This window comes from Chaetodon trifascialis, chromosome 3 (genome assembly GCF_039877785.1).
Source record: "Chaetodon trifascialis isolate fChaTrf1 chromosome 3, fChaTrf1.hap1, whole genome shotgun sequence".
NCBI classification, from domain to species: domain Eukaryota; kingdom Metazoa; phylum Chordata; class Actinopteri; order Chaetodontiformes; family Chaetodontidae; genus Chaetodon; species Chaetodon trifascialis.
The window spans coordinates 19,687,464-19,713,808 of record NC_092058.1 but is presented as its reverse complement, the minus strand read 5'-3'; the positions used below and the strand labels follow the sequence as shown (position 1 = coordinate 19,713,808).

Sequence of the window (26,345 nt, the reverse complement as noted above, 5' to 3'; positions counted from 1 at the left end):
GTTATGCCAGGGTCCACTTACAGGAATTATATGAGTAATGTTGAGTAATATTTTGGTTTGCAGTCATTCAGGCATAGGGGTTCAGTAAATTTCCATGTCCTCTCCTCCCTCCCACTGTCCCTCCACCCCAGAGGGAGCTAGGTGTCTCCTTCCATATTGTTTGTGTCTACACTTTTGTGTCAGTACCGAAACATTCCTCTCCATGTTTATTGGTTTCTGGTGTCAGTCGCATTGACACGTGAAAACAGTATGAAAGCAACCATTGCACATGTTTTTGTCTTGTTTTTATGGAGCATGACAAAACTTAAGATTGATGTTGCCTCTCTCCCAGTTATCATTAGCCTTCCTGTCTTATGTTTTGTAGGTCATACCATCAGGTGGATATTGTGCCATGCATGCTGCATTGAGATCATTTGAGTTGAAAAGTAAAGTTCCTTGAACATATGTACGGTGGCCCTTGGATTCCATAAATGAATCGAAACCTTTTCACATTCTCCTGCACCTTGAAAAAGACATCTGTCTTTCGTTAGGACACTAAAGCTTGGTTCAATTGTCTTACTTGTGCTAAATTTAGCTTTTTATTTCTTTCATTTTAGTAAAACCTGGAAGGGAGATGACAGATTAATATACCTGACCCAAATGCCTTGACCACACAATGTTCAAATCCAACTCCCCACCCTGTTTCCTTCATTCTTTCTTTCTTTTGTGCCCCCCCAACCCCAACACACACAAACACCCCTCTATTTTGCTTTCCTGAATGCAGTGTTGGACAATGGCCAGTTCACTTGAGGCAGGAAGACTTGAATGAAATGAAATATGACTGGTGAATGTGCAGAGTTCAAGTACAAGAGCACATCTGGGCATACAATTATGCCTAATAACCTGAACGCACTCTTGGTCATGTTTATGTAAAGCACAAGCGGTAAATGACTCTCCAATTATTCTTGGACTTTTTCTGTGAATATCTGTTAAAAGTATGCTTCCTCAGGTGGCTCTTTGTATTATTAACTGGACATCTGAGACTTGTGGTGTCAAGACAGACAAATCAATAATCCCCACCCCTCACTGACACCCATAAGCATGGACATTGATACTGTTCAACTAACTGATGTGGTGTTGTCTCCCTCTCTCTCCTCCTGTAGTGGATGTGATCGCCAGCAATCAGGTTTCATTATCCATACATGGGAAGCAGCCCATGGACCTAAGTGTGACCCAGAGGTTCTTACATCCAGGCCCAGATTCGGCCATGCTGGCCCCCCGCCCTCCCTTCTTCCTCGGACCCCTCACCTCTCAGCATTGCTCCAAGTTTTCCCAGCAGCACTTGCAGGTAAGGGCAAACTTGTGTGTCAGCACTCTTGCACCTTAGCAGGCTATGTGATGGTAGCAATGCTTGTCTCTTTTTGTGCAAAACAGTGTTAATATCTCTTCTTCTTCTTCTTTTCAGTATAGCACTGAACACAGGCAAAGAGAGATGGAGGAGGAGAAAAGAGAAGAGCTACAACAGCTGATTCGAAAGAAAAAAGACGAGCAGAGTGAGTGTCACATGTAATGTATTTCTCCATACTGTAATGTGTTTTCGTAGGTTCCCTGAAAGACCATTTGGTTGTTGACGTGCTCTTCGTCTGAGTCATAGCACACTGTAGGTTTCAATAAAAAAACGGGGATTTCCAACAGAACTGTGATGTATTCTCAGATTCCAAGGAAATTTGTACTCATATCAAACCGAAGTCAAACAAACACACTTGTTTCAGGAAACACTGTGTGCTGTTTTATTTTTACCGTGTAGAGGAAATGAGGAGATGGAAAGTCACAGATATCCTGGATCCTCCTTCAGACGTCTCATGACTTCTTATTGATACTACACTAATATACAGGACTATGTGGAAAAAAACTATTCACATTTCACTATTCAAAACATTTTGTCATTATTTTATGTGATCTGCTCCACTGTTGGCTGTAGGTCTGCCGATCGTATGACTGAACATGATGCAAATCACTGTCTTTTTGCTGATGAAGTGACTTTATTGACTGGTAGGTGCTGTAGCCAGTCCTCTGGTGAGGCAGAAACTTCGGGAACATATAATTATGAAGAGCCAGCCCCCCCATGACAGGGTTACCCCCAACCACTGCAGTCCTACATCAGGATACAGGTGAGAGAGACAAACAGGCAGTTTTCACAAAATATTCAGATTTTAATAAATGAAATACAGTAACGTTAATATTAAAAATTAAAGCAAATCTCCTCGCATCGTCTCATGAGTGAAGCAGTCCATCCAATATTATTTTGGTTACCTAGGCTACCAGTTCCTGACATGTCCCCGAAGCCTCAGCCGACACCCTGTGAACAGCGTAAAGACCTCGTCCTGCGCAGGACAGGTGAGTTGCCTCTGGTTGTTTGCGTCTGTGTTGGGGGTTCCCACCCTGAGGTTAAAGCTGTGAAGGTCACTGGTGATTTTCCATGACAGGGCCGTTCTGCTGCCAAGCACTTCTGTGTAATATGAGTTGATCTGACTGCGGAGCTCCGTGGGATGTTTTGTTCAATGTGATACTTTTCACTGTCTCAGCAAACTGTCATTACGTTACATTTTCTGCACTGGAGAATGACAAAGTGGGGTAGAGAATGAATGTGACCAGGAGTGTCCTTTCCAGTGAGATGAAGGAAACTTGTTAAGCAGCAGGCCTGCAGGGCCATAGAGAGACTGAACAGTCATAAAAACAACAGAGACAGCAAGACACAAAGAGCGAAGCAGTTACATAACTTTAACTAAGGTATGTGTAAAATGAACCGCGTGAGAGTCCAGAGCAGGTCTCCCTCACCATGTGAATGAGAGTGGGAGTGGTTTCATCTTCCTGTACATATCTGCGGGTACACCAACCATTCAAAATGCCACTATTTATTTTCGTTGCCCTAGAACCCTTAGGTGACTACACACACACACCCTCCAATGCTTTTTTGGCTCAGGGACAACACAAAGCTGCCTTTTATCTGCCCTGAGCCAGCCACTGATTGAGTGTTTTGTTTGGGTTTATTAGAGCCTTACCAATGTAAACATGGAACTTTTTTTTTACGCCATAAATCCAGGGTTGAGGTATTTGCTTGGTTCAGGTGTGCTGCACATTGTTTTATCTCGTCCTTTTTTTCTTATGGAAATTGAGTGTCATTATGCATGTGCATTACTGAGTGAGAGCATTCTTGGTGCTGCAGAAAATGTGTGACATCAGTCAGTTTATCATCTCTGACTTTGACAGTAATAGGTGTCTTTTCTTTTCATGGGACCAAAGGGATAATTATGTCTGTGCCTGCGTGTGTGCTTCTCCACATATTAATTTTTGCATATTTGTGTGTGTGCAGTGTCTGAGCCCACTCTGAAGTGGAAGATAAAGAAGCTGATCAGCACAAGGCCAAACCCGCTGCAGCGTAAGATCAGTGCCCCTCCTGCTGTCAAGCACAGGACAGACACTCGTGGTAAAATATCTACATTTAACTGGAACACTCTCATGATCTTATGCTTCAGGATGTGTTTTTAGGAAAACGCATCATATAATTACAATACATATACTGTGCTGACACAATTTGATTCATTTCCTTTATTGCCATGTGCATCTTTCTGTGTTGTATGAACACATCTGCTCTGGGTTGATAGGTGTGTCTCAATTCTGTCACCCAGATTCTTCTCCCAGCAGCAGCAGCACCCCAGCATCAGGATGCAGCTCACCTAACGACAGCCTCCATTCAGATAACGGCTCACTGGCTCATGAGGTGAGCCCTTCTTTTGTATTTATATTAGAGCAGTTTTGCAAACTTTCTTATCCACATTGGCAATGCTATTATGCAATACAGTGAGTGTTGAGGTTAGGCTTTAGTATCCTGTTCAAGCACACGTGAACACAATACAGAGAAGAAGTGTTCAACCATCATGCACCTCTGCTTTATATTCCCATTATGTATAATTTCAAAAAGTGTTTCCTTTCTGTTTTTTACTTACGGTATGATGACACAAGTGGGGGTCGGGGTTTTTTTGTTGTTGTGATTTTACCTCTGCTCTCTGAAGGAGAGTCACCCACAGTTGAATGTTAATTGTGTGTTAAGTGCAGTATAGTAATGGTGCCCATACTGTATAAAGGGAAATTTAAGAAGGCCAGATTGCCCATTGTACAAATACATGTTACGTGATCACCCCTCATCTAATTTAAACATCAATACAGTTAATATAGTATATTGATAATATAGTATCGTAAGGTATGGTATTATATTGTGTATATAGAAATCTTGCCAGATTATGTGATAACTTGATGTGATTATCTGTACAGATGATCTCTAGAACTAATATTTGAGTCTGTCTCATTCAGGCACAGAAGCTGCTGTTGAAGGATGGTAGTTTGGCTCATTTCACTTTCCCTCCCAACCCCACTGCCATGCCCAATATCACTGCTGGACTTCCTGCACAGGTGAGCAACGATACCTTCTAAGGTTCCCTTGAGAATCAGTATTTTAACTGTTGATGTTTTAATTCACAGCAAAAAATATAACAATGCTCCTGAATCTTGTAATCGATGTAAAGGACGAATATAGTACATTTACGGACCATTGACTGTAGATACACATTCATGCCATGAATTTATGTGTATCTAAGACTGAACATCGAAAATAGTGCCTGCACACATGAACACTAATAGAAACAAGTGGTATATTCAGGCTTTCACTTCCCTCTTGATATCTGTGGTACTTTCATATCTTGTGAATCAGTCATGTGGTAGTTTACTCACTTCATGACATTGTTAACGGGATTCTTGATGAGTCTATTTCTACATTAAGCCTATGTACTGACTCTCCACTTTTCTCATTTATGTCATGCTGCAGCCGTGACGAGGGCTTCCCTAATTCCTAGTAAGCTATCCAGCATGTCTTACCACCATCTCCCCTCCCCCCTCCTCTCCTCCCCTCTCCTCTCTACCCCAGGCTGACCTGCGAGTAACAAGGCCCTTGGCTGTATCTGCTCTGCATCAGGTATACCTGCCTCTGGAAGGAAGCAATCCAGCCCTGAATCAGCACCTGCAGCCTGTGCTCATACTGGAACCGCATACCGGACTGGTGCACTCCCAACTTGTCTCTCGTGAGTTGTGTAACTGTAAATGTGTTGCACAGCAGAAACAGAAAAATCTCAATATGCACGAATGCAGAACACATACATTTTGGGATGAAATTGACCAAACAAATGAAGGTGTACACATCCACAAATCAAAGAGCTTTATTTTGAACCCATCAGTTGGGCTTAGAGATGACACAGATAGCTGAATGGCTCCCTACGTTGTCGTCAGCCAAGAAAATACTTCCAAAACACTGTCAGAATGTCATGCCAACTTATGCGTCTGCAGTGTTATTTCCAAAGGAAGCCTACAATAAAAGATGACTTCTTGGAATTCATGCATGGGATCTTAGATAACCATTATGCTGAACTGGCCTCACTGCTAAAAGAAGGAAGGGACGCCTGGTGCCTCCCTTTTTTAGGGGCATGCTATTAACAAAAACCTGGAAATATCCAAGTTGTTTGTGATTTAAGTGCTTGGTTTAAAGCCAAGTCACTGAAAGATGTCCTGCTTTCAGGGCCCTGTCTCAACAATCTTTTGGTTGTCCGCATCAGATCAGAAATGCTGTTTTTGAGAGATCTTGTCTCTCAAGGTGTTGACTGAGACACACCTTTGCCCGCAGAGAAACTCATAGAGTGGCAGAGATGGCAGGACTACATGGGGCTCAGCTGTGCCTTGTGTACCTTAAAGGTCAATTTTGTCCATGGCAAAGCCAAAGTAGCAGCTCTGGCAAAGTCACCATCTCTAGATTTGTACTGGGAAACGGCACAAACAGGGAACAGTCCTAGGTGCTATCCATGCAACTGATGTATGTATAGAGAGTGCAAAGAGACCATTTGCCAGCAATCTATAATGTATGATATGCACGAAACTACATGGTAGAGATGTCTCACTACCCCGAGAGAGGAACAAGAGCAACAGACTGGCAATATTGCTTATCTGTATGTCCACAAGAGCTGTCCACATGGAGCTCATCGAGTTGTGTAAATGCACTGCTCAGACTTTTCTCCATTAGGGAACAGGCAAAACAGCTGTGGTCAGACCATGGCAACAACCCCAATGATGCTTTCAAGGACTTAAAGCTAGCACCTGAACGTATCAGTGAGACCGCTTTGGGGAAAGATCTGTGTTGTTGCTAAACAGATTTAAAGCTCAGCTGAGATACATTGTGTGCTGTTGTTTCATGTGCTCTATATAAACGGGGGAAAAAATATATTACTTTATCACCAAGGTTGGAATTTAAATTTAAAAAAGAAGGAATAAAGGCGGATTTAAAAACGTCATCTGGCTAAAAACATTCTACTCATTTTTCTTGAAAGACAGCCTGTGTTATGATTAATATGCTAAATATGATCCAATTATGGGCCTATGCATTGAACAGCTTAAGAACCACATATCAGTCAACACCTTGAAATGTGACATAATTGTGCTTTGAAGTTATTATGGTTGATGAAGGCTGGGCATGTGTAATGTGACCTGTTGATTATTTGTTGTCGTGAACAGCCAGGTGTCACTAATGCAAACTTAAAAGTCTGATGTGAAAAAGGCTTATTCAGTCTAAACCAGGGACTGTACCAACGTTGATGTCCTCTGTCCTCTACTAGATTTCCTTTGCCTGAAGATTATAAATAGCACAAGGGTGCCCTCTACTCGACACTTGATGGTGATGCAGTTCTGTTAACAAAGAGAAATATGCTGTAAATGCGAGCATATGCACTGTAATCTCTGAGATCTACAGTAAAACTAAAATATTTTCTTTTCCTTTGTATTATTTCCAACATGAAATACATGGTATATTTCACCCTGCACTACTTTCTGTTTCTGAGTCAGATATGAATAATAAATGCCACATTTATATCAGCTTTTCTTTGCTGTTCCATTTAACTTTGCTTTCTTTTCATCTTCTGCCAGGTTTTGCTATATTTATCTCCATCCTCTATCCCTCCTCCTGTCTGCCCACATCCTTATTAACCTGTTCTCCTCTCTCTCCTCCCTCCACAGTTCACAGTTTGAGCTCTGTTCCTCTGCAGCAGCCGCAGCAGCAGCCTCACCTGTCCAGAAGGGAAGGTGTAGTTACCCTGCCTTCTCACAGACCCCTGGAGCGAACACGTTCAGAGCCTCCACCCTACAGCCACTCACCCCTTACTCTGCATGCCAGCCACACGCACACACACAGTCACTCACACACCCAGCACCACCTGACCCAGCAATACCACAGGAGCGGGCTGGAGAGGTTCAAGCACAACGCACACCTGAGCAAGGTGAGAGGAGGCAGGTGCAGACACATGCATGTCAAACACAATTACACAAACTGGTCAGCTCTCAGTAATAGGTTTTCATGAGATGGGTGATTATGTGTAGTCTTTGTGTGGACTTGTGCATCGACATCCATTATTAAAGAAATACAAAGCTTGACTTTGACTTAATATAGAAATCATTTGTTAGTAACAGTTGTATACAAGAGCATGTTTAAGAGAGCAGTAGCAACTTTAAGACTTGTGAACACTGTGAAACTTATACCTCATCTCAGCTCACAAGCAAGTCCATTGAGAAGCCTCGTCTGACACAGATCCCATCAGAGGACATGGACCTGGAGGAGATTGGCTCAGGATCTGGTTCAGGGCCAGGGTCCGTGTGTGGCTCAGAACCGGGCTCAGTGTGTGAGGATGGCTACCGCAGGAGACAGAGCACTGCCAGCTCAGACTCAGTTTATGACACTGAGTCCACCACCTCCTCACGGGAGAGCTTGATCGAGCCCTCACATTCTCTCAGTCAGGTACTAAACTCCACAACAATTATGTCACAATTAGAATTCAATTTTTAATCAAATACATTATTGATCAAGTGAGGAATGACAAATTAAATACTTAAAAATTTGCATCCTTTGTGCTTCTGTACATGAATTCTGACATCAGAGGGCGCTGTAGCTTTATTTATACAAGATGAAAAGAGAGTTACAGTATTATGGCAGCATGCTTGGCAATGCTGAATTTTCTTCATCAGTTTCTTGTTCTAGACAAACTGTATTAAATCGACCAAATAATGAGTACTTGCAATGTACTGCAGAGAGGCATTCGATTTATGAGTATGTGGAAGTTCAGTCCAGTTAGTCTTTGCTGTATGCTGCTGCTGATAAATGCTCCTTCATTCCCTGTACTCCTCTTCACCCACTGCCCTGGGAAACACAGAGGCAGGTGATCCTCAAACCAGGTCTCCAGCTGGACCACCCAGGTGTGCCCGCCCTAATTTGGCCTCACCAGCCTCTGGTTCGGACCCAGTCCTCCCCAGCCTCTACCTCCCTGCCTCCTCCTCCACATCCACCCACCACCATACCTTCCCTGTCACTTTCCAGCCCTGCTGCAGACATCCAGTTACGCTTCACCACAGGTGAGCGACACTTTTTTGATTAGGAAAATGTGAAAAGAAGCCATGAACCCCGTTACCTTGTGATGTATTGGATCATGAAATACTAAAGATGGAAAAAAAAAAGGTTAAGAGATGATATGTGTTTATATTTGTGTGTTTGTGTGTATTTAGGTCTGGTTTATGACGCTCAGATGCAGAAACACCAATGTACCTGTGGGGACAACAGCCGCCACCCTGAGCATGCTGGGAGGGTCCAGAGTATCTGGTCCAGACTGCATGAAAGAGGTCTCAGGAGCCAGTGTGAGGTATAGTGCATGCACAACACACACACACACACACACACACACACACACACACACACACACACACACACACACACACACACACTTAACTATCAGATGCACACCCTTAGAGTCAGTGTTATACAGTATATATGTGTGTGTGTGTGTGTGTGTGTGTGTGTGTGTGTGTGTGTGTGTGTGTGTGTGTGTGTGTGTGTGTTTGTGTGTGTAGCCTATCCGCAGCAGGAAGGCCACTCTAGAAGAGCTGCAGTCAGTCCATTCAGAAAAACATGTGCTTCTGTTCGGCACCAACCCACTCCACCGCCTCAAGCTGGACAACCGCAAGCTGGCTGGTAATATCAATAGTAATGATAAAAAAGTACTAATATTACTGTGTCATAATAAGAATAAGAATAATTGGTGAATGCCATAAATGATCTCTTGCAGGAATTTTGTCTCAACGGATTTTTGTGATGTTACCATGTGGAGGAGTTGGGGTGAGTGCCACGCACACACGCACGCACACACACACACACACACACACACACACACACACCCCTTTAAAACACAAGTCTTGTGGGAATCTTTCCACTCATCTAATTGCATTACTGAACAGCAAACATTACATGGCTGATTATGCCTCATTACACAATTAAGTTAATAATACGACAAATTGCTAATGCTATTTTTTTTGGCTGAGATACCTTTGAAACCCAATCAGAAATCAAAGGCTGTACAAAGGTGAGACGTGGAAGAGAGAGGGAGAAAGAGGGTACACATAGCAACTGCTGCTTGGAGGGGTGCGTGCCAGTGAAAGTGGATTTTATTCAGAGGGAATGGATGTTGGCAAACAGGGATTGAGAATGCAGGAGAAGAAATACAAGATGAAATGTGAAGGTAGGAGAACGGAGTATATTAAATTTAACAATGGAATAAGAAAGAAGGAACAACAAGGCGAAGCACAGATAATAATGCCCATGAGAAACTGTTGTGAAGCACAATGAGAGGACAGAAGAGGAAAGGAGAGGAGGTAGGAAAAGAAGGGGGCAGGGTGTCAGTTGATAAGACGACTGATCTGCCTGGATTTCCGGGCCTCTGGCCGCTCTGGTGAAGAGGGGTGATTGGAACAAGATGGCAAAGTCTGTGATAAAAGAAATTCCTCTGATTTCATTGTTCCACCGCGGCACACCACCAATGCGAGTTTTGAAACATGGAGTAAAATTGAAATACAAAACAGGGTTTACAGAGAGAAGAGATGCAACAAAGAGAAAGTGGGGGTGAATGAAAGTCTGTAATTCACTAGTTCTAAGTCTGGCAATTATATCTTGATGTGTAAGAAGAATTCATGGTACTGTAAGAAAAGAATAGAATAGATTCATGTCTTTTATTATTTCAAAATAAAGGAAGTGCAGTCTAAAATAAACTGACCGACAGTAGCTCTACTGATGAAATGTGGTAGACCCGCTGACTGAGGATTTGCTTCGGGACTGTCAGGGACAATTCTACAAACTGGTTTGACTGGATTTCAGTAAATCTTGCAGTCAAATTGAATCAGTCGAGACCAAGTGCAGTTTTTATTCGGAGAGTTTAAAAAAAAAATCATGCAGCGACTTTCTAACTGTTCAAACAGAAGTCATTTTTAATTGAATGTTCAATTAACATCTCTGGCTGACTATTGAGCTGACTTTACGCTTCTCATCACTGTTTCACTGACAGGTAGATATCGATACAATCTGGAATGAGCTTCACACATCAGCAGCTTCCCGTATTGCCGCAGGATGTGTCACAGAGCTGGCACTGAAGGTGGCACAAGGAGAGCTGAAGGTGTGTCTTCTTTACCAAATACCTTATCACCATGTGTTTTCTTGGATTGTCAGAGCTGTGGTGTAGCAGGTTGTAGTTGTAGTTGCAGCATAGCTTTGGTAACCTCTAGATAGCTGTTGTCTGCCGTGTTAAACAAACAGTATGTACGATGGCGTAAGCAGGTACAAGCTTGAAGATGTGAACTATGATGGTTGGCCTGCTGAAAGCAGAAAGGTGTTAATGTTTTTGATCTCTTGTCACAGAATGGCTTTGCAGTGGTTAGGCCTCCTGGACACCATGCAACCCACTCCTCCCCTCTGTAAGTACAGCAGCATACACACACACACACGCACACATGCACTCACACGTACATACCAGGAGCCAGGAGGTCTCTGCAACGCGTTTCAAAGGATTTATTACAGCTACACTTCTGAGCAAGAGAGAGAGGGTGTGAGAGAGCCTATATCTCTCCGTGTTCTTGTGTACGTGTGTGTGTGTGTCTGATTTTGTGTGATGTGTGCTACCTGCTTGCTGCCCGAGGCAAACTACCTCCACTCAATTTCTTTTAAACTTTCAAGATGCAAAGCAACGCACCCCAAAAAAGAGCTGTGTGTGTGTGTGTGTGTGTGTGTGTGTGTGTGTGTGTGTGTGTGTGTGTGTGTGTGTGTGTGTGTGTGTGTGTGTGTGTGTGTGTGCGTATTTGTATGCATGGATTTGTGTCAGCCTTTGATATGAGGCATTAGCCAAGTAACCACATTCAGCTGGGACTGTGTGTGTGTGCTCAGCAGAGCTTGTCACTGGTTATTTATGGGATGATAATGACTTCTCTTGATGAACAGTTTGGACAGCACATATGATATACCGTCCACACACAAACACATACACACAAACACAAAAGCACACACAGTTTACGACTCATGCTGACACTGCCACTTCCAAGATTCCTCCATTGTTTTTCATACATCAACACTTTTTTGTGCATACCTTTTCTGTAGACAGTGAGAGTTGAGGGAGCTGCTGCTCCGCATTGTGAGTTCATTACTCTGGAATCGTCTCACTCGTCCTGCCAGCAATTCATACTGTTATCATTAGGAATGTGAAGTGAATTTTATGATAAGCTTGGTTTTCTGTTTGTCACAATATTTGTGGGTTGTGCATTTCTCAGGAGTGCAACAGTTTAGAGTCTGCATAATGTTCTAATGTGAGAAGCCATTTTTGTTTGTCAGCAGTGGAAGATGAAATACACAAAAACTTGAAATGAAACGTCCCAAAATCTCAGACAATTTCTCAAATATTTGCTGTAAAAGTTTACATGGTAAGGGTTTCCCTCTTTGACTTGCACATTAGAGTTAGTCCTGTGATTGCCACAACCTGGACTGAATAGCCACCGCATGACGCCGCAGAACTGGAAACATGTCTTAGAGGTTCCTAAGGTTCATATGGTGATTGTATCAATTTGCTGAAGATGTCCTGATAAACACATGTGGCTGCCTTTCTCCCTTTCTGTTTGTCCACAGGGGCTTCTGTTTCTTCAACTCTGTGGCCATCGCTGCCAAGCAGCTCCAGCACAAACTCAACGTCAGCAAGATCCTCATTGTAGACTGGGTGAGGACCCACTGCACCCACCCACTAGCATCACTGCTACCCACATGGACAGCAATACAAAGACAAACACTCATGCAAAGGCACACAAATGTATTGTGGGCACAAACAAGGTCCCAGAAGCACGGCCGCCCTCTACAGTAGCACTCCTATCTATCATTTAGCTCATTTAAACACTGTTATCTCTGGTCTCCATGTGCGATCTGAACTGTCACGTATGCATAGAGCAGACACAGAGTCACACACAGTCATGTGAACACACCCACACACACATGTGCAGATATTGATCTGCAGCCAGGTGGTCATCTCTGTTCACCATGTGTGTGTATATGTGTCTTTACACACACCGTGCTCTCTGACATGTTACTGCATCAAACACTAATTACGACCTGCATCATCAAAACGCTTTTAAGATTAAAATACATTTGCCATTGACAGCAAAAAGCTTTGCAGGTTTTACAGACCCAGGTCTCTGCATTGCATTGTGGGTGATATGTTTTAGGTGTGTGTCACTAATAAGAGAAAAGAGAATGAAGTTACTCATTCTTGTGATTTGTGGTCATTCAGATCAAGGTTTTAATTACGTGTGAAATGCGTGCTTTGGTCCTTGGACAACTTCCTAACCTGTCATCCAATCATTGTCCAGGACATTCACCATGGCAACGGCACCCAGGAGGCTTTCTATAATGACCCAAGTGTGCTGTACATCTCTCTACATCGCTACGACGATGGCAACTTCTTTCCTGGTAGTGGAGATCCTGGTGAGGTGGGTCAACGCGGTGCTGTGTGCCTCGATTCTTGTGAACACAAAAGCTTAATATCAACACGAGACACGTTTACACACACGTTGTCTTTGTAGAGGTGATCTGAGAAGACTCTGGATATATAATTCAGCCATTTTTATTATACTCAGAGTTCTACCACCCATGTGAAGATAGATATGTTGGCTTCGAAATATTTGGTAATTATGTGATTCCAGTGGGACATTAGGGAGCTCAAGAGTCTTGTGTTAAGCATATACTTGTCAAAACAGGAAAAAATATTGTAACAATAAATCCAGGAATAATCTACATGATTTAAAGCCCAAATTACAACTGCATTGTGGTCACGATGACTGATGGCAGAGTCTGCACCGCACAGAAAAATGAAACAGGTTAGTGTGGATGTTAGGGCTGCAGCTGCCCGTTATTCCACTGATTAGTTGAGCAATTTGATGAGAAATACTTTGGCTGTATTAAAGAGTAATTGTTAATACACAAAAGAGAAAATAAGACAGGTCTCTTTAAATGAATAACTGATTGGCTTCCTTTTTAGAAAAACAAACTTTGTTATTGCTCAAATTGCATGCAGTAATATTATCTGTCAAAACTGAACCCATTAAATTCATTTAAATGCCAGATTACATTCTGGTTAACAGAAAACATTTCCTCAAATGCCAAAACAAATAAGTACAAAAATAAAACCTAAATGCAATAATGCAGTTTCATAACACTGTCTAATGTACATTCATTTGCTGTGTTGAAGGGCTGCCCTTCACCAGCTGACACTGCTCACTGCAATCAAACTAAACATGCTGTCTTGGATTGGTGCATTTTAGGCTCCAGTTGCTACTTACACCACCTGATATTTTGTTTTCTCAAGTATTTTATGCATCACTGTGAAGGGAGTAGGTGTGTGCACCGGGTGCCTGTTCTTATGTGTTTGCATGTGTGTGTGTGTGTGTGTGTGTGTGTGTGTGTGTGTGTGTGTGTGTGTGTGTGTGTGTGTGTGTGAAACTCTGACACAGACAGCAAAGGACAGAAGCAACACACCCGTAAATGACACTAAAATACAGTAGAGACTCTCAGCATAGTGTTTCTTATTACGTGACTGTTTTGATATTACCTGCCAGTGCAGCGGATAGCCTTTCAAGACTTGCTCTCCAAACGGAAAATCTACCCCGCTGTGGACATCGTAGCTAGTCACCATATTGGTTTATGTTCTAAACAATTACATATAGCCATGATTTACATACATTTTTTACTAGTCTTCATCTCAACTGACAGTTATACTGATTTATGTTGATGCTAACGTTACCTTGCGTTGAGTCCTCTTGGTGGACTTGATAGAGAGACTGGATGCTTTCTGCTGAGATGCTGAAGCACGGACATCCTGCTGTTGCGATGGGCTAGTTTGGTTTTAAACAGACTTTCTGTACAGAGTTTTCATTTTGTTTCAGCTTGAAATGATCCCAAACTTTGGACGCTTTCAGTAGTTTTCTCTGGACTGTCTCTTTTCTTCACACCTCGCTATTTTCTCTCTCTTTTTCCGTGTTGCAGTCCGTCAATCAATGTCTGTTTCACGTCACGTGTCCACAGCGGAAGTGTGTTGTGCAACAGTAATCTGCGTGACTTATTAATCAAGTTACTTGAGTTTCTGGAGGAATCATTTCAGCTCTATTGGATATGTGATCTTGCAGTGCACGAGGATTTTAGGATGAAAATACCTCGCCTACGACTGGGCCTCAGACCAGTCTGAGCTGTCATTAGATCAAACATATTTTAGTTTTACCACTGGAATCTAAGCAATGTGATCCTGTAATTTGAGCTGGTTACAATATAAATCTGAAAACACAGTGCTTGTCTTCAATCTTCATCTCACAGTTTTTCTGTCTTAACATAAATATCTCAAAATGCAATTTAGAATATCATATTAGCTTTTATCCACTGTGTTTCTTGCATTGTCTTTGTCTGCATGATAACTTCATGACTTATTCAACGGGACATTTCCAAATTTCGTGTTTTGGCAAATTATTTGCCAATCAGTCTTCAATCAAATGAGCTTCGTCATTGTCTCCCCTCTGCAAATGTGTTTATCCAATGAACTCACCCTTCATAAGCCCAGCACTTGATTTTGTGTATCCTCTGTTGGTTTATTTCCCTAGTTCTAGTTTATTTAACAAACTTCAGGGCTTAGGATGTCAGAACTTCACAACAGGATGTGTACAGTCGAATTGCATGCCTATGTTTGAATACAGGAAATTGAGATGCCTATGAATTCTGCCTGCGGTCTTACCAGAAACCAAGTGTGATGACTATCCCTAGTCAGATGAATTGACCCCAACCCACGGTGGCATTCACCACCCATTCAATCCCCCACATCCCCTCCTCTTACTCTACCATCCTCCCCCACAATAATGAGGATAAAATAGTCAATGTTTTCCCATAAAATCCCTCGATGAGGGACGGTACATAAAACGCTCGGCTGGCTTGGATGTGGCTTTGTCTTAAGTGGCCCCTCAACCTCTGTTGAGCTGTGTGGTAAACCTCTGGAGTCTCGCTGTCCCCCGTGTAGGTATATAACACACCATGGGGTCGGGGTGTGATGTCATAGCCATAACAGAGAGTGCTGAGTACCACACAGAAACCAGTGAAGGCCTAATCCAGTCCAGCAACTCTTGAAACATGAAAGAGAGAAATAGGACAGTGAGGAGCGCAAGAGACTTGGAGCAATAGCAGGAATTGTGTGTGTGTGTGTGTGTGTACGCGCGTGTGTACGTTTGTGTGTGTCCGTGTGCACGTGCGTGTGCATGCGGGTACATTACTAGTTGGCAGAGGACAGGAGGCCTCATGTGTTTTTCGTTTGCCCTGTGAACATCCCGTCCACTGAGAGAAGAATGGAGACAGACGCTCTGCAATGCTCATCAGCATTCTTTCAAACATCCTCTCACACCCATACACACACACATTTATACACACACACACACACACACACACACACACACACAAAGGAAATTACCACGCCTTGTTGCCAAGAGTATGTCAATCAGCCTCCTCATTCTGCCCTCAAACTGACACATTGACTGATGGTGAAGGGCTTAGAGAACAGCTAAATGGCTGCTAGCAGAACTACAAAGAGAGAGGCAGGAATCCTTAAACCTTCTTTCCAAGACCCAGGCCTCAGTTCACTCTGCCCCAAAAATGTGAGGTCAAATTGAGAGAACCTCCATCAACTCTGTATGGCATTTTGGGAATACACGCCAATCTCAATACAGCTCGAAAATCCACAAAAACCATTTACAGCATGTGGCATGAGTAGTATGCCATGTAAGTTTAATTTGACATGTCATATATACAGAAATCTACCACACTTCCTCATTCAAAATACATACATACATAATCAATATATAAATAGAACATTTTACAGCATACAGAATGTGATTTTAATGCATGCGTTTTTATATATCAGGCAGCAGTTGTCAAATGTGAAATGTTTCCCAGTATAGCTGTAGCCTAAAGTTGGGGAATCATAAACGGGTGTAGCTCTGTTGTGGCTCAGAATGATTTATAAGGCCATTTGACAAATTGTATCAAAATCAAAATGGAGGGACAGGGGTGTTGAATTAATAGCCATCCGTCTTTCATTTAGGAATCATAATCACTCCCTGGTGCTGCCTTAAAGAGATTCAGTCACTTTTCCTCGATTGCTGTAATGCAAGGTTTTGCAACAGCTGTGCTGTTTTTGCGAGTGCTTGACACAAATCTGTCATCGTCACGCAGTTTCTCAACTTTTACCGCGACTCATTAACTGTCTTGACATTCAGAGACTCTTTATCTCTCTTAGTCTGACTCACTTTTTCTCTCTCTCCTTCCCCTCTTCTCTTCCTCCATCCAGGTGGGTGCAGGTGCAGGCAAGGGCTTCAATGTGAACGTAGGATGGATGGGGGGGTTGGACCCTCCCATGGGTGATGCAGAGTACCTGGCTGCGTTCAGGTAAAATCATATTTCCTTCTTCCTTTCTTCTGTATGATCAACAGTTCTACACGACATTTGCTGCAAATGAGATATACTTGCATACATTTACAAAAGCATAACATAGTTTTCACATTGGTGGGTATGGGTCCTTCCTTCCTACCTTTTAGGCTGCCACAAGTTTCAGTTTGTGTCATTGCAGTATAAAAATCAACAGGCATAGACTTAAAACCTGAGATAAGTAATCCACCCTTGAGAACATTGCATTGGTATTTTATTAGTCAGAGTCACATTGCAGTTGCGTGTCGTGTTGCTTGTAAGATCTCCAGGTTGATGCGTTGTATTTTCACCAGTGTGAATGACAAGCATGTGTGAGAGGAGGACAGCAACAGTAAGCAGTCATTTCTCTCCTCCTGCTTGAAGCCCACTCTTATATTGTGGAGGTCAGAGCTTGCTGTCTGCACTGGAATGTAACACCTGTAAGACACACAGCACCTTTGACTGTATTATCACACAGTTATATTGTGCTGTTGGATCTTGTTCTCGCAATGGATTACGTGCAGTATGTCAAGTACGTTTCATCTGATTTCCTCTGAAAACTGGATGACAGTAATCAGTGTCTACACAATTTGTATTAAATGGACGTTGATATCGTAAATCCATTAATTGTTGAGCTGAAAGCACCTTTCCTCTCACCACCCTTTCCATTTATTTCAAGCAGTTTTCCTGAATGAATATAAGTATGGTTCTGGTCTACACGGTAATGGACTCAAAGTGTTTCTGTCAGCAACACTGGCTCGCCACCAGATGATTAAACAATATGTGAGCTCTACACGGTTCTGCATGCAGCAGACACAGTGGGTGGGCCCCTCGTCAAAGGAAAGATGCTAATGAGCTAACCCATACTGGTAAAATCCATAGAGCCAATAGGCAGGCTCGGAAACACTAAGTCCAGTGTTTACTGGACCTCTTGATGCTAATTAAGAAACAACTGGTCTTTTCCTGAGCAGGCGTCTGGTTTTGGTATTTTTCATCCAGTTTGGGAAATGGCAAGTGTTTTCATGTGTAAAACTTCCTCTGTTAACCACACTGTAGTACTGTACTGTATTGTGTGTTACCCATAGAGTCTTAACCCTGTATCAAAACTCTGTGGAGTGTCTTGGTGGTCCAGTGGTTTGAGGCACATGCCATTTTAGCTCTGATGTCCTGGGTTCATATCCAGCCTTTGTCATATGTCATCATAGAGAACAACCCCAAATCTGCTGCCACTGTCAACTATCTAATTAAGGCAAAAGAAAATGCACAATAACAGTAAAAGTGTCATTTAGATTTACAAAACTGCAGCAAGATAGTGAATATTTTTAGGAGGCAAACTGCAGGAAACAGCACAGGAGAGATTTCTGTAGAAACACACACCACACAAACGCTGGAATAATTTTTCAGTGCACTATGCCGCCATTCTGTGGATTAACTGGTGCGAATAAATACATAACACGCTATACAGACAAAATTTAATGCATCATGAATTCATGCTTATGCAATTAAGTATCTAGTCTGGTGCCAGTTGTGTAATTCAATTTGAGTACATGATTTAGACGCCGGGTGTTCCAGGCTGTGTGTTTGTCTCCAGGATGGAACAGAAAACTAGCCAGAGTGCGGTTGTTGATGATGTGTCTCTGTTTCTGGGTGTGTGTTAGTGACAGGGGAAATATTGTGGTTGAGAGCGGTGGTGGGACTCGAGTACAATCAAGAGAAAGCTCAGCTGCGTTGAGATTAAGTGTCATGACGTAGTGTGTGTGTGTATGTGCGGAGGATTACTAAGGTGGTCAGAATTTAAGGTCAATATAATCACCGGTAGCACTGCACACACAACACATCCAGTTCTAACGGAAGAGCGTCGGCATGTCTGACTATTGGCCTGCGCGTAGCATGTATGTGTGCATGCACATATTTCCATGTGCATTTCTAGGTGGCTACCGACGAATAACAAACTATGGAGGAGAGGAGAGCAGAAGAGAGGAGAAGAAGTGGGGGGTGCATTGTTAGGGAATCCAAAGGCGGCGTAATTAGGCCCAATGGATCCCAGATGGCTGGCTGTCAGTGACGTGAGAAGAGGGACGAGCTCCTAATAGGAACCAGACGCATACAAACGCCTTTGAACTGCCGCTGAGAGAGAGAGAGAGAATCAAACGCGGCACGGACTGTGCACTCTTGCTAAATAACTGGCAGCGGGAGAGGAGAGGAAGTGAGAAGGAGAGCATAGAAGCAAGCAAAGTAGTCCCCCTGAGTCAAGTATACAGTATGTGGGTGTCTCAGTACAGATATGTCAAGGGTCTCATTTTTATCTGCCTGTGTCACTTGCAAAAACAGAAACTTCTCAGCATTCGCCACCTGCCTAAAGTTGTGTGTGAATCTTTGCCTCAACCATTTTTTTTAACTTTCTATATGCAGGGAAGGATTGCAGAGCGCTCAGCCTTCTTTTTTTTTTCAGCAGTGCTTTGATTCGCTTTTAAACAGTTGCACACATTCACACCTGGGAGCAGCCCCACTTTCTAGTGTTGGCGTCTTACCAGGAGTGGATCAAGAACAGAGATCAAGCACGTGGAAAATGGCCTTTGATAATTTATCTTTCATCATTTTCAAATGGATGAAGTTTACAATGAAGTAAATGTTTGCAGTTAACAATCCAGAAGAAAGTCTCGCATTGTTCAAGGGCTCCACTCGCAAATCAATCACCTGAACTATGCAGTGATTTCAGTTTGATGTTTTGTTCTGTTTTTTACTTAACAGGCAACTTAAAAATCTGTTAATTACAATGAGTAATGTTTTCAGTCGATTCTCATGTCAATTCAATCCCACAATGACTTCCTCTCTGACATTATTATGTTGTATTCGCTGTTCCAAGTTCTCATTTTTTCACAAATTATGAACACCTGTTGAAAACACAATTTCTTATATGTAGTAATTTCAGCCAGACCACAGGGCTTGAATGAATGTAACTTACGATACGGTATTTGTTTACAGCATGTTGTTTCCTCTGTTCCTCCTCAGAGCCGTGGTGATGCCCATTGCCCACGAGTTTTCCCCTGATGTGGTGTTGGTGTCAGCTGGCTTTGATGCTGTCGAAGGACATTCGTCATCACTGGGAGGCTACAAGGTCACAGCCAAGTGTAAGGCTCACTCAGCCTGTCGTACACATGCAGCCCACACTAACATTAATTTACTCTATACACACAGACATGGACATAGATAGGAAGTCTGAAATCCATGGTACTTAATTGCATATATCCATAGTCTTGATGAATAATTTCACTGGTGTTTATCTCCTCTCTCTGCCTCATGCTATCGCTGGGTGGGATTAATATTCAGTTGTCCTGTATGCCATTTAAATATTGAATGAAGCATAATAGCACACACCAAGACAAGCTGTGTTTGAGAGGTAGCCCTGACAAATTGCAACTTAAAGCTTGGTCATTACTCACAGACTATATTCAGGTGGATCATATCCAAAGGGCTGTATTGCATGTCACACATTAGCACTACTCAAGCACTGTGTAATGTAAGAGTTTTGATCAAAACAAACAAAAACTTCCTGAGTGCAACTATGGAAAGAAATTAAAGTTTGCCTGCACACTGTTTCAGGATTTTTATTTTTTAAGTAGAATATAGACTCATAAATGTTATCTATTATAAATCCATTGTAAAGGATTAGCACTGATCTGAATAGTGATTGTCATCTGCAAGGCAGGGAGGACCCCTCTGAACTAATGATGGTGACACCAGCATGCAAACAGTCAGTCAGTTAGAGGCTGGTGTGAGAAATGACACCAACTGTCACCAACAGTCACTGTCACTGTCTAGAGAGAAACCCCTCACCTATCATTATCTGGCTCAACCTGTGTGTGTGTGTGTGTGTGTGTGTGTGTGTGTGTGTGTGTGTGTGTGTGTGTGTGTGTGTGTGTGTGTGTGTGTGTGTGTGTGTGTGTGTGTGTGTGTGTGTGTGTGTGTGTTCCTCTCTACCAGGCTTTGGCTTCCTGACCCGTCAGCTGATGTCACTGGCTGGGGGACGGGTGGTCCTGGCTCTGGAGGGGGGACATGACCTCAAGGCCATCTGCGACGCCTCCGAAGCCTGTGTCAGCGCCTTGCTGGGCATGGAGGTGAGAAATATGTGTGTGTGCATACAGCACATGTGTGTGTGTCTGTAGAGACATGCAGTATGTTTCATACTTTAACCACCTGTTGCGCCCCAGGTGGAGCCTCTGTCCCAGTCCGTGTTGGACCAGAAGCCATGTGACAACGCTGTCCAGTCGCTGAAGAGAGTCATCCAGGTTCAGGGTGAGAACTGACACACAATGAAACACAAGCAGCAGCATCCAGAGCCCCCAGCAGCACACCATTCAGAGGGTTTGCAGCATTGTGGAAAATACACACATGCAGATTCAAATGTTTTCTGTTGCAATGAATCTTGGGATTCATCAACACTGAAATTCCAACTCTTGCAAACAGCTGGTGGAGCAACCAGCAGACCCCTGCCATGGAAGTAAATAAATAGATAAAAAATCATCAACATTGGCCACACATTAACTCACATTTTTTCATTGTATATGCCTATGGAGAGATAGTTTTCTCCTGTCCGTGGTCCTGCACCTAACCCTGCTGTGAGCTGACTGCTGGGCACTGCAGGCCAAAACTGTAGGAATGCACAACGAGATAGTGAATAAATGTGAGAAGAAAAAAAAAAAAAACTAAAGCGCTTAAGACATAAATGAAGTTTTTCAGAGGAGGAGCAGAACAGCAGAGTTCAGCATCGTTTCACCAAATCATCTGCAGAATATCCAGCTGGCACTGGTGTCCAAGTCAGCAGCTGCAGCAGCCAGTGTGGGCCGCATAAAGTGCATGTTCACTGTCACTTTTTTTCTGATGCATTTCACCTTTCAGTTTTCAAACATGAAAAAACATTAGGTCCTAGGTGAAAGTTAGGGTGGTCAGAGACCCTCCACATTTCACACAGTGGTGCTGAGCCTTCATTTCTACTAGTTGAGAGTTAGAAGCAAGTGAAAACCGCTCACTGCTTTCATCTCTCTCCATTGGTTTGAAGTGAACACAATTCCAGTGTGTGTAAACAGAACAGAACAGAGGTTGGGTTGAAGGGTTGTCAGGATTTGATTTATGTCGGCCAGGTTGTTATTGCTCCTTGGTATTGGCTGCTGCATGCTTTTATGTGAAGATGAGGTCACAGAAATACACCTGTTACTGTTGCACCACCACGTTCACTGTCTTACACGTGGGAGGATTTTCAAGTCAATTTTTATTCATATTGCCACAGTGACACTGGGCTTCTGCACCACCTGGAGAGTCACACAGCATCCTCAGCTCAAAAACATGTCAACAAAGTCAGCATCCAAAGATTCATTTTGTATTAGAAATGAAAACGCGTTTGCTTCCTCCACCATCCCGTGGTTTGATTTTACAGCGAAACATTTTGGGTTTGATTGTAAAAAAAGAATATGTGTCAAGTCAGGGAAACATTTTCACATTTTTTATCCACTTTTGTAGTTTCTACAAGCTGTTCAGCTTTTGCGTTCCCAGTCTCTATAACTTTGGTCTCTGTTTCTCCACTTAGCGGCTCCCTCTGTCTCCTCATCCCCCCCAGTTCTCTGGCCACCTCTCCTCCTCTACATCCCTGTCTCCCATCCCTCCCTCCAGCTGTCCCACACACAGACAGACGCGCGCGCACACACATGCACACACACACACACACAGCCGCCCTGGCTCCAATTATCTTCAAACACTTCTCTGGCACACGACCTTCGCAACATCCCCTCCTGATTGCACACAAATGTTATCCCAACCAAATTAGATTAATTAAAAATATTTGCAAAGCCACAAGAATGTTAAGCCCATAATTTAAGCCCGGGGTGAAATATATGTGAGTTGCATGCACAGCCAGAACACACACACACTCACAGATGAACACGTTTGCAAACACTGATTGATTTTACTTCCACTGTGTGTCACAGGACTCGGGCCTGGAGACCTTGAGAGAACAGATTGAAATTGAGTGAACATTTCTGAAATTACCAACATGGACGTTTAGACCAGGGGCTGTTTATAACACAGCCAATGCTTATATTCAGATCAAACAGCTACAACTGGTGGATCAAACAGCAAGTGCTGCTTTTTAATAATGCAGCACAGGCACTTTCCCTGAAGCAAACATTCAGGATGAAAACAACACTGAAATACCAACAACTGAGGCCATTAATCTCTCTCTCTTTCTCCTTCCTTCCTCCTCTCCCTTATTTCCGTCTTCTTGCCTCCTGCAGGTGAATACTGGCAGAGTGTGAAGGACTCGGTCGCCACAGTGGATCTGTCCTACCTGCAGGCGCAGAGACGACGGCTGAGACGAGACTCGGACAGCGAGGCCGTGAGCGCCATTGCCTCGCTGTCGATGGGAGCAGCCGCCTCTGACAGGTGAGGATAATGTTGTCTTTAATAAACTTGGTCGGTCAATAAAGTACTGAGCTTTGCGTAATCATAAATCTGTCTCATTGTGTCATTAAGGAAAGAAAAACTGACGGAGAAAGGTGATTCTCTCTGAGGAAAGAGCCTCCTGACAGTTGCCTTCAACCAAGTCTCAGTGGAAAAACACACAAGCACACACAGAAACACACAAACAGAGCGATGCATTTGGACCATCACTGGAAGCAGATGTCCTCCTCCTCCTCCTCAGTTCGACCACTGTACTCATCACCTCACAAACACTCCTTCACCTGCATTACTACTGGCTGCAGTCAGACCACTCTGATGCAAGCACACAGCATTCACCTGGCCGACGTTCATATTGTCAGGACTGAGATAACATTGTCAAGAAAGACAGCCAGAGGCAGATTAATGAAGGATCTTCACTCTCGTGTGGTATTGGGAGCCGATGACAACGTGACGTAGCATGGACGCACACTTGACAAAGCACAGCCCTGCAACTTTCAGCATTCACCTTGTAAATGACTCCCACAAGACCTGCGAGAGACCACTCGGACTGTGGTGACCTTGAAGGCGGGGTCAAAGGCGACCTCGCAGGACGTGCCGGTGACAGAGAGCAGACATATCCTCAGCACTTAAAGCGCGTCCTGCTATGATGATGTCATTCGCGACAAAGATCCCATGAAGGAAAAGATCAGCGTTTTCTGATCGCTTTGCACTGTACCGTTCTGTAATGTGAACTGGACAAGATGGAGGAGACACAGCCTCGTCGGCCATGTTGACAATCAAACATCTTGTTTGCTCCAATTTCAGGTTATTTGAATATTCATTCATTTGACCTATGGCACACATTTTTTGTGAATGTCAGCACGAGATTTTTTTTTGTTTATTGTTTAAGGACCCAGTAAGAGTGAAGCTACAGTCTGAGATACATATGTTTCATATTGTTTTGTATGTCCACATATTTTCTTAAATCTTTTTTTTCTTTCTTTCTTTCTTTCTTGGCCTGTCGGGCGAGCACATGCAGCAAAACTCTGGATGGCTGCAGTTATTGTTATGGCTCCCCGGCAGATGAAAGAAGACACAGCCGTCTTTGATGAAGCGCATCTTAAATGTGTAGATATACTGTAGTTTGTGTCTGTGGCTTTAGTCACAGTGAAGAGCTAATACCTCTAGTACCAATGTCAGGGGAGAAAGCGATCTCTCCAAAAGGTTCCTGAAAGAGATTCTTTACACGTCAGCAAAGACGGAAATCACCCGTGATGCCTCAGTGCAGCGTGACCATTCTGAAATGATTGTATGTGCGACAGTGCAGAACACACCTTCTCTATCAGGATGCTGGTTTGTAACATTGTGGATGAGACTCATCCAAAGACTTAATGACAATCACAGCCTTAAAGAGCACTTCCAGTGCCCTCAGGATGAGAGGATCAGAATGACTTGTGTCTTAAAATCACAACTTTGATGATGTTTGTTAAGTGGACCAGTGTTTCTACCTGTGGATGAGCATTCCTGCTGTATTTTGTAAATTTATTTTGTACTTTCTAACCTTCATAACGAGGGCAAACCGATCTGTCCTTCGTTCGTCACTGATGTAGCAGCGTTCCGTTTACCTTCAGCATCGGGGATGTTTGGCTCCCCGGACCAAACAACGACATTTTAGCAGTTCAGATGGAGCAGTAGTGCTGAGATAGCTGAATATCCTCACAGTGCAATTGGACACAGGTTAAGCGCAACCAAAGTTTATGAGAACAATGTGCCGTCCCTGCACTGGCATGGCTTTAAGAACTTCAAAGACTTTGGAGAGTTTGTGAATGTTTCTTTTTTTCTATCCAAACAGTTGAACAGCACCAAAAGCACAGGATGGATACATAAACAAATTCATTTCTCAAAAAAAAAAAAAAAACTACATGACTTCTATTTATACATTCAGAATCTGTGTCTTTGAAGTGCTCTTTGCATGTCTAACACAATTTTGACGGTGCTATGGATTCTTTTTCTATTATTTTACGTGCAGTAGTTTTGCTCTCTTGTTTCTTTCCTTATGTTGCGTTATGTGTATGCAACTAAAAAACTTGTCAAATCTTTGTTAATGTGATGAAAATGTGAAAAGACGCGATGAGATCGTGGAGCGCTTTCAGCTCCGTGTGATGTAGGACAGAGGGACAGAGGTGTTCAGCTCTGCGTGGTTTTGACATTCATGACAGTGACCTGACATATCTAACATCTTATCTTTTGTCTTAATTAATGCAAATGACTTATTTTTGTACTTTGGAAATCACAAAAATGAACCCTGCGCGTACTTAGAGACCAAATTATCAGCCGGTGTGCCTTGAAGTATCACGCTGACCAACCTGTATGAAGGAAGCCTTAATAAACTGGATTTTAATTAAAACTGCGGGCAAGTCCAGTTTTGTCATAACTGACTCTCTAATTTTGTTTCTGTACAGTGTATATATGACTTGTTTTTGTCTGCCTTTGTCTTTTCTATTTTTGTTTCCAAAAAAATCCTTAATAAAGGTAAATTATATACATTTGAATAAGATCATTCATTTCCTTTGAACTGTGTTAATCTTGTATTATTGTATTTGAGCAGCACGTCTCGTCTGGATTACTACAGAATGCGTTATTCCTTTGGTTAAGAAGATATTGCACTCATATACAGCATTGAGAAAAGTTTTATTGACCACAGGAGCTGACACAATAAAGATTATCAAAAGCAAATGCAAAACAGTACAAAAGAAACATGATCAAACAGTACTTAGACTACTAAATGAAACATCTATACTATGGCTGGAATCACTTCATCGTCGCCTTGACACATTTTACAAGAAACGTTCTGCTTTTCCTTTTCCTTTTATCATTAAAAATGCTCACTGCGAGTTTGCAAAGATATTTTTTAAAAGCTGCAGGAAAAAGACAATCGGATTTTCTCACTTTTGAAAATTCAACTTTCTGCAACGCTCACTTCTAACGCAAACGTTGAAGTGAA

The 26,345-nt window shown here is 42.8% G+C and overlaps 1 protein-coding gene across 2 annotated transcripts in view; it reads left to right on the top strand.

Moving 5' to 3' along the window:
* The window catches only part of LOC139329476 (histone deacetylase 7-like), a 40,732-nt gene extending 14,891 nt beyond the window's left edge, over positions 1-25,841 (top strand). The window contains exons 2-25 of one of the 2 annotated variants that reach the window (XM_070959818.1): positions 1,143-1,327; positions 1,445-1,532; positions 2,036-2,150; positions 2,297-2,376; positions 3,353-3,466; positions 3,669-3,760; positions 4,351-4,449; positions 4,961-5,114; positions 7,090-7,349; positions 7,619-7,864; positions 8,277-8,475; positions 8,626-8,759; positions 8,968-9,088; positions 9,183-9,232; positions 10,452-10,559; positions 10,802-10,857; positions 12,056-12,143; positions 12,787-12,906; positions 16,794-16,891; positions 19,922-20,040; positions 20,894-21,027; positions 21,121-21,205; positions 23,197-23,344; positions 23,435-25,841. In XM_070959818.1, the coding sequence (XP_070815919.1) occupies positions 1,196-1,327; positions 1,445-1,532; positions 2,036-2,150; positions 2,297-2,376; positions 3,353-3,466; positions 3,669-3,760; positions 4,351-4,449; positions 4,961-5,114; positions 7,090-7,349; positions 7,619-7,864; positions 8,277-8,475; positions 8,626-8,759; positions 8,968-9,088; positions 9,183-9,232; positions 10,452-10,559; positions 10,802-10,857; positions 12,056-12,143; positions 12,787-12,906; positions 16,794-16,891; positions 19,922-20,040; positions 20,894-21,027; positions 21,121-21,205; positions 23,197-23,344; positions 23,435-23,471 (2,877 nt within the window). In that variant the 5' untranslated portion in view covers positions 1,143-1,195 and the 3' untranslated portion in view covers positions 23,472-25,841. Of the gene's footprint in view, positions 1-1,142; positions 1,328-1,444; positions 1,533-2,035; positions 2,151-2,296; positions 2,377-3,352; positions 3,467-3,644; positions 3,761-4,350; positions 4,450-4,960; positions 5,115-7,089; positions 7,350-7,618; positions 7,865-8,276; positions 8,476-8,625; positions 8,760-8,967; positions 9,089-9,182; positions 9,233-10,451; positions 10,560-10,801; positions 10,858-12,055; positions 12,144-12,786; positions 12,907-16,793; positions 16,892-19,921; positions 20,041-20,893; positions 21,028-21,120; positions 21,206-23,196; positions 23,345-23,434 lie in introns of those variants that run through there. The other variant, XM_070959817.1, reaches the window with a different exon arrangement.
* The last annotated feature ends 504 nt before the right edge of the window (positions 25,842-26,345 follow it).